This window comes from Podarcis cretensis (genome assembly GCF_951804945.1).
Source record: "Podarcis cretensis genome assembly, chromosome: 2".
Classification (NCBI taxonomy): domain Eukaryota; kingdom Metazoa; phylum Chordata; class Lepidosauria; order Squamata; family Lacertidae; genus Podarcis; species Podarcis cretensis.
In genome coordinates, this window is record NC_137171.1 from 22,980,746 (window position 1) to 22,995,646 (window position 14,901).

The 14,901-nt window shown below is 41.4% G+C and overlaps 1 protein-coding gene and 1 long non-coding RNA gene across 3 annotated transcripts in view; one reads left to right on the plus strand and one right to left on the minus strand.

Annotated features, from left to right (window-relative positions):
• LOC307210145 overlaps window positions 1-14,901 on the plus strand; it is a 168,459-nt gene that overhangs the window by 22,774 nt on the left and 130,784 nt on the right. The window lies entirely within an intron of this gene.
• The window catches only part of PITPNC1 (phosphatidylinositol transfer protein cytoplasmic 1), a 126,528-nt gene that overhangs the window by 16,194 nt on the left and 95,433 nt on the right, over window positions 1-14,901 (minus strand). For both annotated transcript variants that reach the window (XM_079965658.1, XM_079965659.1), the window contains exons 6-7: window positions 10,078-10,173; window positions 1,461-1,616 (exon numbers count right to left, since the gene is read on the minus strand). In XM_079965658.1, coding sequence (XP_079821784.1) covers window positions 1,461-1,616; window positions 10,078-10,173 — 252 coding nt within the window. The remainder of the gene's footprint in view (window positions 1-1,460; window positions 1,617-10,077; window positions 10,174-14,901) is intronic.

Consider the following 14,901-nt stretch of genomic DNA (forward strand, 5'->3'; position numbering starts at 1 on the left):
CAGTGACGACTGTGTGGTGTTGGGGCTACCACCCCAGATGTTGAATGAGCAGTTCCTAGCTGCATGCCCCCCATCAGAGCATGTTGATGTCACTGGCAACTGGGCTGGACTGGGACTGACTTCCCACTCGCATTGTGCTCACTATGCCCATCTCAGCTGTGGAACTGCAGAGCATAGAGCATCTGGCGATGATTAGGCTTGGCAGGGACTTTCTGCCTGTCTGCACTCCCGGCACATGCAGTCTGAATTTTATTACATAGGAATCCAGATGCTAGGAACTAGAACTCCCAATCACGGTGGATAAAAAGAAGCCTGAGAATTATTTACATTCATGCTTCACAATATTAACATGGGGGGGGGGGGAATAGCAACTGCATTTGTATCCTGCTTTCCCAAAGGAACTCAGGGTGGGGTTATCCTAGTTCATGTTCACAGCAGCATGCAAATAGATAATGGCTTGCCCAAGGCCACTTAGTAAATTTAACGGCTGAATAGGAATTTGCACTTGGATCTCCCTGATCCCGGCCTAACGTTCTGCTCATTTCACCTTGCTGGCTGTATCCATCACAATGCTGTATGATCACAGCATCATAGTGACGACAACTGATTGTCCAACAAACCAAAGGTTAACCACAAGCTGTCATAGAGATGATGGCTTGTTTCTACAAAGGTCTGCATGTTTTCAAGTTCCCCTTGTCTCATGCTTTCATAGCCTGGTGTACGTGTAGATTATGGTGGCCAAACAAACCATGGTTAAGGGAGGATGCTGGGTTCACATATCAAGCCAATGTTAAAAAACCCCCAAGGTTAACAGGCCAAGAAAAAAACATGGCTTCAGATTATGGTTTCTTGATAGTAGCAAACACACACACCAAAACACACCCATAGTTAACACTGACTTCTGGTTGTTGCTTTTTTCTCTTTATTTCCTTTTGACTCCTGGCATTTTTTTTTCTGGACATCATACACAGGTAGATTTATAAATGGATTCTCAGGCATAGACCTCATATTATGTCTAGTCATGTAGATCAAGATATAGCCACACATGTCTCACTGAGATAAATGGGATTGTAACATGATTAAGAAGAGTGCAGATTTGCATGGAAATTGTCCTTATTGCAACAAAAGCATTCTATCTTTCTTTAGAATAAATTGACAAATTATTTCATGCCTTGTAATTGTTTGTACTGCTTTTTTTAAAAAAAGAGTTCTCCTTTGAAGTTGTTTGAGGATCTTGTAGCAACTAAATTGGTTTCAACCGATGACATGCAAACTATTTCAAAATCTGCGATGCTTTACACATTAAATCCCTGGCTAAATATATGGACAGAGTTTGTAATTGGCAACACTGAAACCAGATCTGTACATCAACTTCCTAGCTTATACACACTGCTGTTTCTGTTCATATTCACGTACAGAACAGGATGGCAAGAGAGACTGGGAGACTGTCTTTCACTCACCTTGTGAACGAACTGCTCCACTCGAGTCTGAAGTCCCCATACTTCAAATTTCACAGTCACCAGTTTGTAGGAACACATGATGGGCTCTTGAGTGTCTCTCCAGCCTTCTTTTAATAGGCCTCTCCCAGTCTTCTCTGATTTGAAGTGTTTAGGGTCCTGCAAAATGGAAAGGAAAGAACTCTAGGAGATAATGAATCCATGCTGGAAAAGTATCTGTGCTGGGATATTATACAAGATTATTGATAAATGGGATAGAAGAGTAACACACTTCAAAAGGGCTTTGTCCTGCTAGTAACAAGTAACCAGCTTCAGCTGCAGTAATGTAAGCCAAGCCAATGGATCAGGAAATAAGTTGCACTAGTTTCCTGTGACCTGAGATATACAAGAAGTGCCCAGTGCCACCTCTGCTCACACTGTGACCTCCTCTTATCATGCCCCAATATGCAACTCAGCTGCTAACTGGTGCAAGACCACTTCAGGTTTGCACATTTCCTTCCAAAGAAGTGAAATTAAGTTCTTCAAGCTCTTTGCCAAATATGTGCCCTTAAGTACAGTGGTCCCTTGTATCTTGAACTTAATCCATTACGGGAGTCCGTTCAACTCCCGAAACCATTCGAAAGCCAAGGCACGGCTTCCAATTGGCTGCAGAAGCTTCTTGCACTCACGCGGAAGCGGATGTTTGGCTTTCTGAAAAATGTTCGCAAACCAGAACACTTACTTCCAGGTTTGCGCTGTTCGGGAGCCAAATTGTTCGACAATGAAGCCGTTCGAGAACCAAGGTACCACTGTACAGTAGGCACCCCAACCACATTCACAATAGGTTTGGCTCAATAAACAATACATTGGATTTGATTTGGGTTTGAGTAAGTTTTGGCTTTGCTCCCAATTCATACTTGGGCTGTGTACAGTGGTACCTCGAGTTAAGTACTTAATTTGTTCCGGAGGTGCGTTCTTAATCTCAAACTGTTCTTAACCTGAAGCATCTCTTTAGCTAATGGGGTCTCCTGCTGCCGCTGCGCTGCCGGAGCACGATTTCTGTTCTCATCCTGAAGCAAAGTTCTTAACCCAAGGCACTATTTCTGGGTTAGCAGAGTCTGTAACCTGAAGCGTATGTAAACTGAAGCATATGTAACTTGAGGTACCACTGTATAGACACCCAACGAGTCCCATCAGCAGAAGCCCCAACACAATGACTTCCACTTACCCAATAGGGCTTCTCCCAGTCTCCTCCCCACAAAATTGGCTCTAGGGGAAGTGAGAAGATCCCCCAGAACAGCCCATGGGGGGAGAAGAAGGGGGACTCGTTCTACCTTGTAAGGTGAGATGTTTGCACTGACGGAACAATCAGAAAAGCACAGCGTTGAATTCTGGAGGTCTGTGGGAATGACTTCCAACTTTAATCCTACGTTGGGATTAAATCTAGCATTTGGGAGCTGGAATACTACAAATAATATACCGGATAAAGTGGGAGACCCATTTATGGAGAATTTATTTATTTATTTATTATATTTATATTTAATTTATATTTATTAATACCTTTCCTGATTGCAGCACTTCTCCTAGTTCCATACTCTTCTGTAACCTGGTGCACATGGCAACACCTTAATCATTTAAATGTATTTAATAAACGGCCTGTCCATGTGGCGGCTTGATCTCACCAAAAACCTGGGTTTTTTCGGTTTGAATTTGATCTCAGCAGTCCACATCTGTGTGCCTTTGAAGTCGAATCCTTTTTCATTCTACTAGGAATGTCACACTTATTAGCCAATTCCTCTCCCCTGCCACTCCCTTCATTTCACAGAACCATAGAATTGTTGAATTTGAAGGGACCTCAGGGATCCTCTAGTCCAATGCAGGAATCTCAACTAAAGCACCCATCTTACATGGCCATCCAACCTCTGCTTAAAAATCTCCAATGAAGGAGAGTCTACCACCTTCCAAAGGAGTCCATTCCACTGTGCATCTGTGCAGGTAATGTAGCACTTATGTGTGAAGTCAATAATAATAATAATAATAATAATAATACGCCCCACCCAGGATGTGTGATTTATTGACTATGTATTGCTGTTATGCCTCAGATTTCAGTTTATGCAGAAAGAAGAGAGTTTAACAGTAAAAAAACAAACAAACCACAGCTGCTCCATAGCCAGAAGTACAGCTAACTGCCACAAAAGGAACAAGAAAGAAAATAGAAGGAAGGGGAACGGAAAGAGGAAGTTGGCAAGCAGAAACTAGATCCACCCAGAGAGGGGAAAAATGATGTTAAACGTCCGCTTCCCACACTGCTGTGGTTTCAATGCAACCCCAAAAATGAGATCGAGGTTATGTTATTCTTTATATATCAAACATATACCCAAAGCTACATGTTTCGTGTTTAGTTCCTGTCAGGGAACTGACATCAAAGCGAGAGGCGGAGGCAGGGCTCCAGAGCGATGCCGGAGAGGGAACCAGCAGGGGGGAAGGAATTCAGCGTGAAACCAATAGAGAGGAGAGGGAGATGGAGGAATCGGTGTCAGGGCTCCAAGACCCTTCAACCGAAACTAGTGGAGAGAGCGCTGGCACGCCCCTGCCTTCCCCTTACTTGCGCAGACACGTTCCGCGCAGGGAACATAGGAGGAGACTTGGGGTCAAACAGCTTTTATGCTGGAAGAGATTCAAGGAACGCCCACTGACGGATTCTGCAAGTGACTAACAGGTCACGGAGGGCGAGCTCTAACCCTAAACATGGTTGAGCAAACAATCTAACTAAACTGAAGGCAATTTACGCACAAGTAACCCCCTCACAACCATTACAGTTCCCATTACATAACGATTTTTAGCTTTGTGTAGGACCAGATTATTATTAATAATTGTTATTAAACTGGATCTGTTGGCATGATTTTAAGAGGACGCTTTAGCCATGCTGCTCTGTGTTATTTTGCAATGTGATGGTTTTATGGTTTTTATTCATCATATAAATGTTTTTATTGCTTTTTATTTTTTTAAACTAGCTTGTAAGGAGTTATACTAAATATAAATACCATATTGGCCTGAATATAAGCCTCACTTTCCCCCCAAAATTCTTAACGTGAAAAGTTAAAGTGCGGCTTAAATTTGCGACCTTACAAAAATTGGCTTTTATAATATCGCTGCTGAAACAGACATATGGTAAAACAGAACGGGTATGAGTGCCTGCAGAATTTTAAGGGAGTGGTTTATATTCGGGTACAGCTTATATTTGGGCCAATACGGTAACAGCTACTACTGCTATTAACAGCCACCTTCATATACTTTTTAAGGTCATGTCCATTACTGATAATCATTTTCAAATTAATTTCTTCACCTGAGTGACCAACAAATTCAAGTTAGTGCTCAAACTTGTTCAATTTGACAAGACTCAGATATTGTGACGTTAGCACCACAGAGCTGTGAATAACTACCGTATTTTGCGCCCCATAGGACGCACCGGCCCATAGGATGCACCTAGTTTTTTGGGGGGGAAATAAAGAAAAAAAAATTATTTCCCCCCCAGGTGCGGGGCTGGAAGAACCAGGTCGGGGAACAGCGGGAAGGCGCGCTCCGCCTCCCCTGCTGTCCCCCGAGCTTGTGGGGCTGGCGATGGGGAGAAGTGCACTGAGCCCGGGACTGGAGGCAGCTCTGCGCAGCCATCGGGAGCCGGGCGGGACTTCGCGCCCCGCTTTCGATGGCCGCGCAGAGCTGCGCTGAGCCTGGGACTGGAGGCAGCTCTGCGCAACCCTCGGAGCCGGTCTCCCGAGGGTTGCGCAGAGCTTCCTGAAGCCTGGAGAGCGAGAGGGGTTGGTGCGCACCAACCCCTCTCGCTCTCCAAGCTTCAGCGAAAGCCTGCATTCGCCCCATAGGACGCACACACATTTCCCCTTCATTTTTGGAGGGGAAAAAGTGCGTCCCATAGGGCGAAAAATACGGTATATTTATTTTCTAGATGGCAATAAAAACAAGAGCTCTTCACACAATTCCCCCATTCCCAGCAAAAACCAACTAGAGCTTAATCTAATGAATAGAAATGTTATTAAGACCAACTTGGTTGTTAAATTGAAATGAGTTTGTATGGATTCTGAATTGAAGGGATATATAATCATACAGTGAAGGAGAATTAGTTTAGGAGGAAAATTTTAGCTTTATTTCCTATAATATTGTGACCCTGGTTTAGAAAATAGCATATATTTGAATTCATCTCTATTCACAACCTGAAATACAGGTTAAGCGTAAGCACAAGTTGTCTAAAGTATGTATAATGTCTATTTTAAATATGGATAATATGCACTGGGTTCAGAGCAAAGTTAGAAATATGGTTTTAATGGGCGTCAGCCTTTCATAAAGCAACCTCCTAAAATATAGACTACCAGGACTATTATAGGGAATTGCAGATCTTTGCTTTTGATGTTACAGGTACTTCTGCAATGATGGTACCAGATAGATATTTACCCTTTTTTATTTTCCAAATAAGTGCTCATTGCATTCACAATTATGCCAATCCAAAACATTTTCTTCTGAGTTTTCAGGACATATCTTTTTGAAAATATGATTGAAAATTGGCACAATCTCTCCCGCCCCTTAAAAAAGACGACAATAATTACATTTGGCTTCCTATTTTGCTTTGGACCCAACAGAAAATCAAGCATGGGCAGCAGTACTTCTGCCTTGTTAACCCTCAATACCGAACGTGCTATTTTTAAAGCATTCTGCACTTGGCGTTACAATGTACTGAAAACATGGAGCAATTTATGCCATTTGCTAGCAAAATTATTCTCTCAAAATGAGGTTGCCTCATAAATTAGAGCTGACAGAAGCACCGAGGGGAGGAGAGGGACATTCTAAAGCAAGTTGATAAAAGAGGTCTTATTATGGTGCAAGTGGAACCATTATTTTCTGAACCAGACAAATGCTGGCTGCATCCCTGTGACAGTTAAGCATGAGTGAGCTCCATTGCTCTGAACAGGCATCTGTGCTCGGGCGGAAAGAGCACAAAACTTTTTTTAATTAAAAAAAAGATTCTCTTATTAAAAAGCGAATTTACATTAGCTCTGAAGACTAAAGCAAATAAAACAGCAGGCATCTAAAAAGAACCTGCCTCTGTGAGTTCAAGCAGACTTAAGATTTTATTTTTCTCTAATAGCACAGCACCACATCGGCTGCCTCTGAATAGAAAACTGTTTTTAAACAGAAGAGAATTTCAATAGTTTGGGCTGCATGACATTGGGGTGGAGGGCAGATTAGTCAGCAGCTGCTTTTTGGATCCTGGTCACTGATTTTGGGCTGCATCTTATGTTAGACCCATTAGAATGAATGAACCTGAATGACTTCTGTCCATTAATTTCAATATGTCTGCTCTGAGTGGAACTTAGTTGGATACAACCCTTTATTTCCAGATCTGTTCTGATTAACATTTTACTATTTGATTATCTTCAGTCTTGAACAGATTTTTTTTTGGAAAAAATTAATGTTTATATTAGATACTCTTATTTTAAGCAGATTCTATCTCTGTGAGATATAATTTTACTGCACAATTTCTTCTAATTAGCTGCAATGAGACAGTATCTCTTGTCATGCATGTGCCGAGCATGCTTAGCTGATATCTTATAATCTAGATTGAATGAGATACACACTGATTTTGACACATCCTAAAAAGGTATTTCTTTTTTTACAGCCTGATTTATGGCTTATTCCAGAATGGAATATTGGACCATCAGTCTCTTAAGACTTCCCTGGGGGGTGGGGGCAGAATGCCCTTTCTTCTTTCTCTCTCTCTCTCTCTCTCTTTCTCTGTGTGTTTATCTATATCTGTCTATCTATCTATCTATCTATCTATCTAATTACTATTGTTATTTCAGGAACATTGGTATTCTATATATTACTATTTCAAAGGTTCATAGTCCAGAAAGTACCGTATTTTTTGCACCATAACACTCACTTTTTTCCTCCTAGAAAGGAAGGGGAAATGTCTGTGCATGTTATGGAGGGAATGCCTACGGGTGGCATGCCTACGGGTTTTCCTCCTCTAAAAACTACGTGCGTGTTATGGTCGGGTGCGTGTTATAGAGCGAAAAATACGGTAAGTGAAGGCCTTTTCCCTCCTCGACCCGTGCCTGCAAATTATGTGTGCCCTTGAACTTAAGGGGCAGATGTTTTGTGGACTGTCCATTTGTAGAGTATATAGAAATAAAATTCACTAAGTTTTCCTTCATAATAATATGCTAATTTAATATTAGTGCTGTGGTGCTTAGCTCTACATCAGAGATGAATGCCTACTGCTCTCTGGTCTCTTTGATTTTGGTGCTGTGGTCCCACAATGCAAAAATATTCAAGGAGGGTACATAGTAGGGTAAGGTAGGGGTGTGGCCTGGGGAGAGGTTATGTGGCTGAGGAGCATGTGCCGCGGAGGAGGAGTTCTGAGGGCCAAATAGAGAGGCTTGGAGTACTGATCTGGGCCCTCTGCTTTAAGTGCCTAGATAAGAGATAAGGGGTGTTAGTGCTAAGCACCAAAGTACTATGGGAGAAAAGCAAATACACTTACTTACTTTGAGTTTCTAGTTATTAATATTTTTATTTATTAAGTTTGTATAAATGCATGTTTAAATCACATGAGGGCACTGTTTTGTCTAAGTTAACTCTACCCGTAAAAGCTGAGCCATTTTGTTTCTTCTCTCCCAACATGTTGAGACAAGATGTTTGCTATTCTCTTTCATCCTGCCAATAGAAAGCTTGCATGAATAAAGCCTTTGAACTCCAAAATGATATATTTTTATTTAACTCAACAAAGCTGCAAGCTCTCCTAACAATAACTAAGATCCAAGATAAGCCTCTGGCTGATCTTTAAAAGGCAGCAGGCACAGGGTTGTTTCTGACTTTAGTTCTGCAACAGTTCTTTGGCAGTAAATGGGAGCATTTTTATCCACCCTCAAGATTTATTGTTTGCAACTCTAGCTTGAGTTCAAGGAAGGATGGCAAAGGAATATTCTTCATTTGCAGTCATAGCTTGGGTCACCTGATGTCATGATGTCAGGTGGATGGTCCCACACAGGTCAAAATAGTCCTTCAAGGATAGGTCAGCTCTGTATCCAGCCCTCTAGTTGGTTCCAATTTAATATCTGTGCTTTACAGGGCCAACACAGTACATTTTGCCGCTGTAGGTGACCCGCCCCTCAATGCCCTGTGGCTGCACTGTTGTATTCCTTAGGCCCAGGAATTTCCAAAGAGACACAGTTGCATGGCGTCTTCTTTCAGACCAAACTCCAACTGGGACTCTCAAATAAGAATGGAGAGGTTTTTTTCACCCCTTCCACTGCGGGAGAGGCAACCTCTGGGAAAATGGGAGGGCTTCTGATTCTGTTTCAGAGCTTCAATATTCAAAAAGTATGCCAATACTAGCTATCCAACTGTTAACATTTTAGGGACTGTTTCAAAACACTTCATAAAGGTGTATTCTTCAAGGCAGAATCAAGGCTAGGGGCTTTGGTCTTCATGTAGCTTATCATCTACTCCAACTGGGAATGATAATAATTGCCTACCAGACTTTTTGCCAAAGATGGAGGATGAGGGCAGCCTTTTCAGCTCATCACCCATGTTGTTTCTGGTCTACAGCCCTTAAAACAGGTCACAACTGTTGCCTTCAGCATTTAGTATCATATATGGTTTTAGCATTATACCACTGTGTTAACGTATAGAAAGTCAACATAAAATGTTTAGATTTAGCCTTTTGTCAACTCCATAATGATAACAGCAGTTAGGCATAAGATGTGTTGCTGCAGTGTAATAAATGTTATTGATGTTATTGAAATTTTCATGTAGATAATTGAATAACTTTGCCCATGAGCTATGACAAATAGAGCCTATTTGCTGCCAAGATATATTGGATTTTGTATGCTGCAAAATCGTATCTTGTCACTCAATTTAATAGTGTTTTATTAGAAATATGAAGGCATATTAATTCTATGCAAATTCCCTGGAGTTGTCATTCCCATGCACAAGGAAAGTATTGAGTAAAGGCAAAACAATACAGTGGTACCTTGGGTTACATATGCTTCAGGTTACATACGCTTCAAGTTACAGACTCCGCTAACCCAGAAATAGTACCTCAGGTTAAGAACTTTGCTTCAGGATGAGAACAGAAATTGCGTGGTGGCGGCGCAGCAGCAGAGGGAGGCCCCATTAGCTAAAGTGGTGCTTCAGGTTAAGAACAGTTTCAGGTTAAGAACAGACCTCTGGAATGAATTATGTAACCAGAGGTACCACTGTATGCAGCTAAGTCATTCCAGCACATGTTTACATAAAGCATTTTAACTCAGCTCCTTAGCCAAAAAGGCCCTTGGAGCAGGTTAAGCTTAATATTTAAGACAATCCCTGCTTGCAGACTTATATTATAAAAGTCATGACAAGCATAAGTAAAAAGGTGTGAGAAGGGAGGAAGAAAAGAAAGTGTAATGCACTTAATCAGCACTTGGTGGGTGGAAAAATTCTTCTTATCACTTGGTAGGATCAGAAGAGATAACCAAGCTATACTTGGTCGAGACTATTTATCCCAGAGCAGTATGGATGTCTGAATGGGCTTTCTGCACAATGCAAATCTACACCGCTCAAGAGCATTAAGTCCTTTACCTACCTCTGATTCTTTGTAATAACGCTCAGGAATTTCGTCGCAGGCAATATCAATAAAGCAGACTTCTCTCTCAAGATCTTTGGCTTCATTATCAAATATCTGCAAGATGTAAAACAAACACGCTTCAATGTTCTGATGGGCATGTAGTCTAAACTTAATCATGAATGTTATGAACCGGCAACAGCTTGTCTTAAGGAACAAAGGCGCTAGTTCCAAAAACAGCAGAGTATGTTCTTGGCAATATCTCATAGTTACAGGCTGGCACCATGTGCAGCTACAAGCAATATTCTCAAAATATGGAACAAAACTCTGAGACATTTCATTTCACAACATCAGAAGGCTTTCCAGTTTTCCAGTTTTTATTGTAATAATGTTAGAAATGAGCAATATGTTACAAAAAAGGTTTTTCAGTTCTTCTTGCAACTGATAGTTTGGAAACATCATATGAGCAGTGTGGCCTAACTGCTCGGAGACACAACAGCTATTTCCCACTGGTGACAGCCCCTCTGCCCACAGTAGCTCCCTGTGTCTCCTCTGGTACCTTGCTCAGTTGTTGCAAAAATACATAGAAATCCCTATTTTTAAAACATACTGTTCTTTGCTCAGCACTTTATTAAGAAGTTATTAAGAAGTTCTAGGGGCAGTGCTGCTGGGTTTGGTTTCCTTTGGAGGAGGGAAAACTGGAGACTTGACCTATTGTTGTAATATGGCTCATTTGTGAATTTTCTGTATTTATAAATTTATGTGTAGAGTCTCACATAAGCATTCCTACAAGGCCAGCACACTCACTGTTTCTAATAATAATAATAATAATAATAATAATAATAATAATAATAAATTTATACCCTGCCCAGCTGCCCTGGGCAGCTTCCAGCAGAATATTAAAATACAATGATTCATCAAAGATTTAAAGCTTCCCTAAACAGGGCTGCCTTCAGATGTCTTAATAATAATAATAATAATAATAATAATAATAATATCACATCATCAGAGAGACGTCCTGCGCCACCAAGGTGTTTTTAGTCAGCTCACCTCTTGCTTTCTCCATCACACTTGTGATGATGCACACTGGTCAAAATTTACTCTATCTGTAATGCTGTGGATGAAGTCTGGTTGTGGTTTGTTTCCATAAATGGTAAGTCAAGAACAAACCTTAGTTACCATTTGTAACTGAGGCTACATTTTAATGTTTTAATGTTTCCATATTTTAATGTTGTATTTTAATTTTGTTTTAAGTTGTAATCATTCAATTTGTTTTTATTATTGCTTGTAAGCCGCTCTGAGGAGGCCTTGGCTGGGGAGGGCGGGGTATAAATAAAAATTATTATTATTGTTGTTGTTGTTGTTGTTGTTTGTTTGGAGGAAACAAACCATGAGCCTGGTTTTGGATGACATGTCCAGCCAGACTGGCTTGCAGCAGGAGCAGGGGAGGAGCATCCCAAAAACATTTTGAGGAGCATGCACCAGCACAGTGCTCATTCACATTAAACGATAGCTGGTTTTAAAACAATGATTTTGTGTGATAAGTGAACCAGGCCACACACACACACTGCCCTTAGCAAAGGGTGGTGACACCACCTCCCTCAAACTATTTGATTCAAAAAGTCACACAGAAGTTATACTACAGGGATGTTCAACAGATCAATCACGATCTACTGGTTGGTCATGGGGTGTCCTGGCTTCCTAAAAAAAGCTCAAGCACTGCCAGTTTTTTTAAAGTGGGAGTAGATCACATTCTCTTGTAAGTTGGACATCCCTGTTATACTAGAAGAGTAACATGCACTTTGCACAGGCCTGCTTTCCCCATTGCACATAACAATAGCCAGACAGCAAAGGACTTAGATATGAACCAAGGTTTTGTTGACTTGCAGGTCAATGTTTCAGCAACTATGCTGCCCCTACTCTCCTATCCACTGTTAAATTAAGAGGTTATTTTCCACCCCCAAAAAAACTCTCAACTGGAACCTAAAATCAGAATGACTCATTATTTGAGTGCCTGAACCTTAATTCATCCATACTTCTTTCTTGCACTGTATCACAGATGGAAGTTTAAAGCTTCTAAATTTCTCATTAGTTCAAAAATAAGGAGCCGTTAGTGTACAAGATTTATTTCTTTTTAGGGCTAATTCTCCTGGTACTTCCTCTAGCAAAATACCCTAGAATTCTCTTGAAGCCTGCAAGGGAGATAATTTGATTGGTTTTGCAATCAGGCTGTGGATATTTAAGTTGTTTTTTCTTTTTTTTAAGTGATTAAAGCTGATGGAAAGAAACATAAGGCTCTCAATCTGCGTCTCTATATTGGCAAGGAGCAGGAAAGCAAATGGCAAGAACATTTTGTGTTCCTAACAATGCAGGGATTGCAGAAAGGCCTAATAAATATTATGATATCAAGAAGAAATTAGGGAAGTTTCAGGTTTTTGGAAGCAATATATTATGACCACACCAAGGATTGTCATTTCAGACCAAAATTCTCATTGAAAGTTTAAACTATGGTTTAAATTAAGAGTGGGATTCTCCTGCTTTCACGCTAAAGGAGTGTCTCCATCCCCATTGTTCAGCCCGGATACTGAGGTCCAGCACCGAGGGCCTTCTGGCAGTTCCCTCACTGCAAGAACTAAGGTTGCAGGGAACCAGGCAGAGGGCCTTCTTGGTAATGGCAACCGCCCTGTGGAAAATCCTCCCACCAGATGTCAAAGAGAACAGCAACTACCAGACTTTTAGAAGATATCTGAAGGCAGCCCTGTTTAGGGAAGCTTTTAATGTTTGATGTATTACAATACTTTAATATTTTTTTGGAAGGCGCCCAGAGTGGCTGGGGAAGCCCAGCCAGATGGGCAGGGTATAAATAAATAAATAAATTTATTATTATTATTATTATTATTATTATTATTATTATTATTATATAAACAGGGCACACCAGGCCTCTGCATCTGGCCTGAGAGACCATTTTTCCGAAACCATGCCCATTTGCCCCACCCCAATATCATGTGATGTTAGGTGTGGTTCAGTTAGATACACAGCTCCACAAAATCCTGTTTTGAGAAGAACCTATGGGAATTTCATTTAAAGTGGAATCTTAATCATTTTATCTGCTTAATGGCCTAATTCTACAATGAGCCCAAACTTGTCTATCATAAACACTAGTGCCTGCTTCAGACAGTGCTATTTAACATGATAGGGTGCCTGAATTTTGCTTCCATAGGTCACTGCTGACAAGGACAACTAGCACCAGTTCTAAACACCCAGCCAATTGCAAATACAGTGGTACCTCAGGTTAAGTACTTAATTCATTCCGGAGGTCCGTTCTTAACCTGAAACTGTTCTTAACCTGAAGCACCACTTTAGCTAATGGGGCCTCCTGCTGCTGCTGCGCCGCCGGAGCACGATTTCTGTTCTCAACCTGAGGCAAAGTTCTTAACCCAAGGTGTTATTTCTGGGTTAGCAGAGTCTGTAACCTGAAGCGTATGTAACCCAAGATACTACTGTACCTCTAGCAAAATTCAGTAAACAGGACAGCAGTGCTTCTAAAAGAATATAATTTTTTTTTGTTGAACAGCTCTGATAACATAATGCAAGATGAGTGCTCTTTTACACTTTGTGCCATATTAGCTTGACAGATGGATTCAAAGTACTTTACTGATCGATAGGCACAGTACTAAAAGCAAACATATTTTGAAGGCTATAATGGAAGAACTCTCCCTCAGAGGCAGAATCCTGTGAAGGCTGCTATGCTGCTGCTTCAAATGGAATACCTTAAAAGTACTCTATATTTGTCAATGGGAACTGGGAAACATCTTTTCAATGGCTTCTTTCACATGCGACACCACACCAGTGATGCAAAATCTGTGTTGAATTAAAATTTTCATCCAAACTAACGGTGGCCCAGTTTGCATGTAATGCTAAGCCAAATCATGGGCAGCGCAGCTGCACCAGGCACTGCAGCCGTGACTTTTGCTTTAGAAATCTGCATGTTTACTTATTTGTGCAAAGGGTTTACATAGTGTTATGTGCGAACCGGATTACATTATACAGTGGTACCCCAGGTTACAAATGCTTCGGGTTACAAACTCCGCTAACCCGGAAGTAGTACCTCTGATTGAGAACTTTGCCCCAGAGTGAGAATGGAAATCACATGCTGGTGGCGCAGCAGGCCCCATTAGCAAAAGCATGCCTCCGGTTATATAATATAATAATAATTTATTATTTATACCCCGCCCATCTGGCTGGCTTCCAACTGAATATTAAAAACAATACAGCATCAAACATTAAAAGCTTCCCTAAACTGGGCTGCCTTCAGTGGTCTTTTAAAAGTAAAATAGTTGTTTATTGCCTTGACATCTGCTGATAGGGCATTCCACAAGGCAGGCGCCACTACCGAGAAGGCCCTCTGCCTGGTTCCCTGTAACCTCACTTCTCGCGAGGGAACCGCCAGAAGGCCCTCGGCGCTGGACCTCAGTGTCTGGGATGGACGATGGGGGTGGAGACGCTCCTTCAGGTATACAGGATCGAGGCTGTTTAGGGCTTTAAAAGTCAGCACCAATGTTGAATCGTGCTTGGAAACGTACTGGGAGCCAATGAAGATCTTTCAGGACTGGTGTTATATGGTCTCGGCGGCCACTCCCAGTCACCAGTCTGGTTAAGAACGGTTTCAGGTTAAGAATGGACCTCCGGAACGAATTAAGTTCGTAACCCAAGGTACCACTGTACACAGTTTGTCTGAACTTGGACAAAATGCTAGGCTGCAGAACAGAAGTAAAAGCTTCCAAGCCCCTTCTCATGCTACACTGGAAGAGAAAGAAGGAGGAGGGAGCATCACAGTGGCTCGTT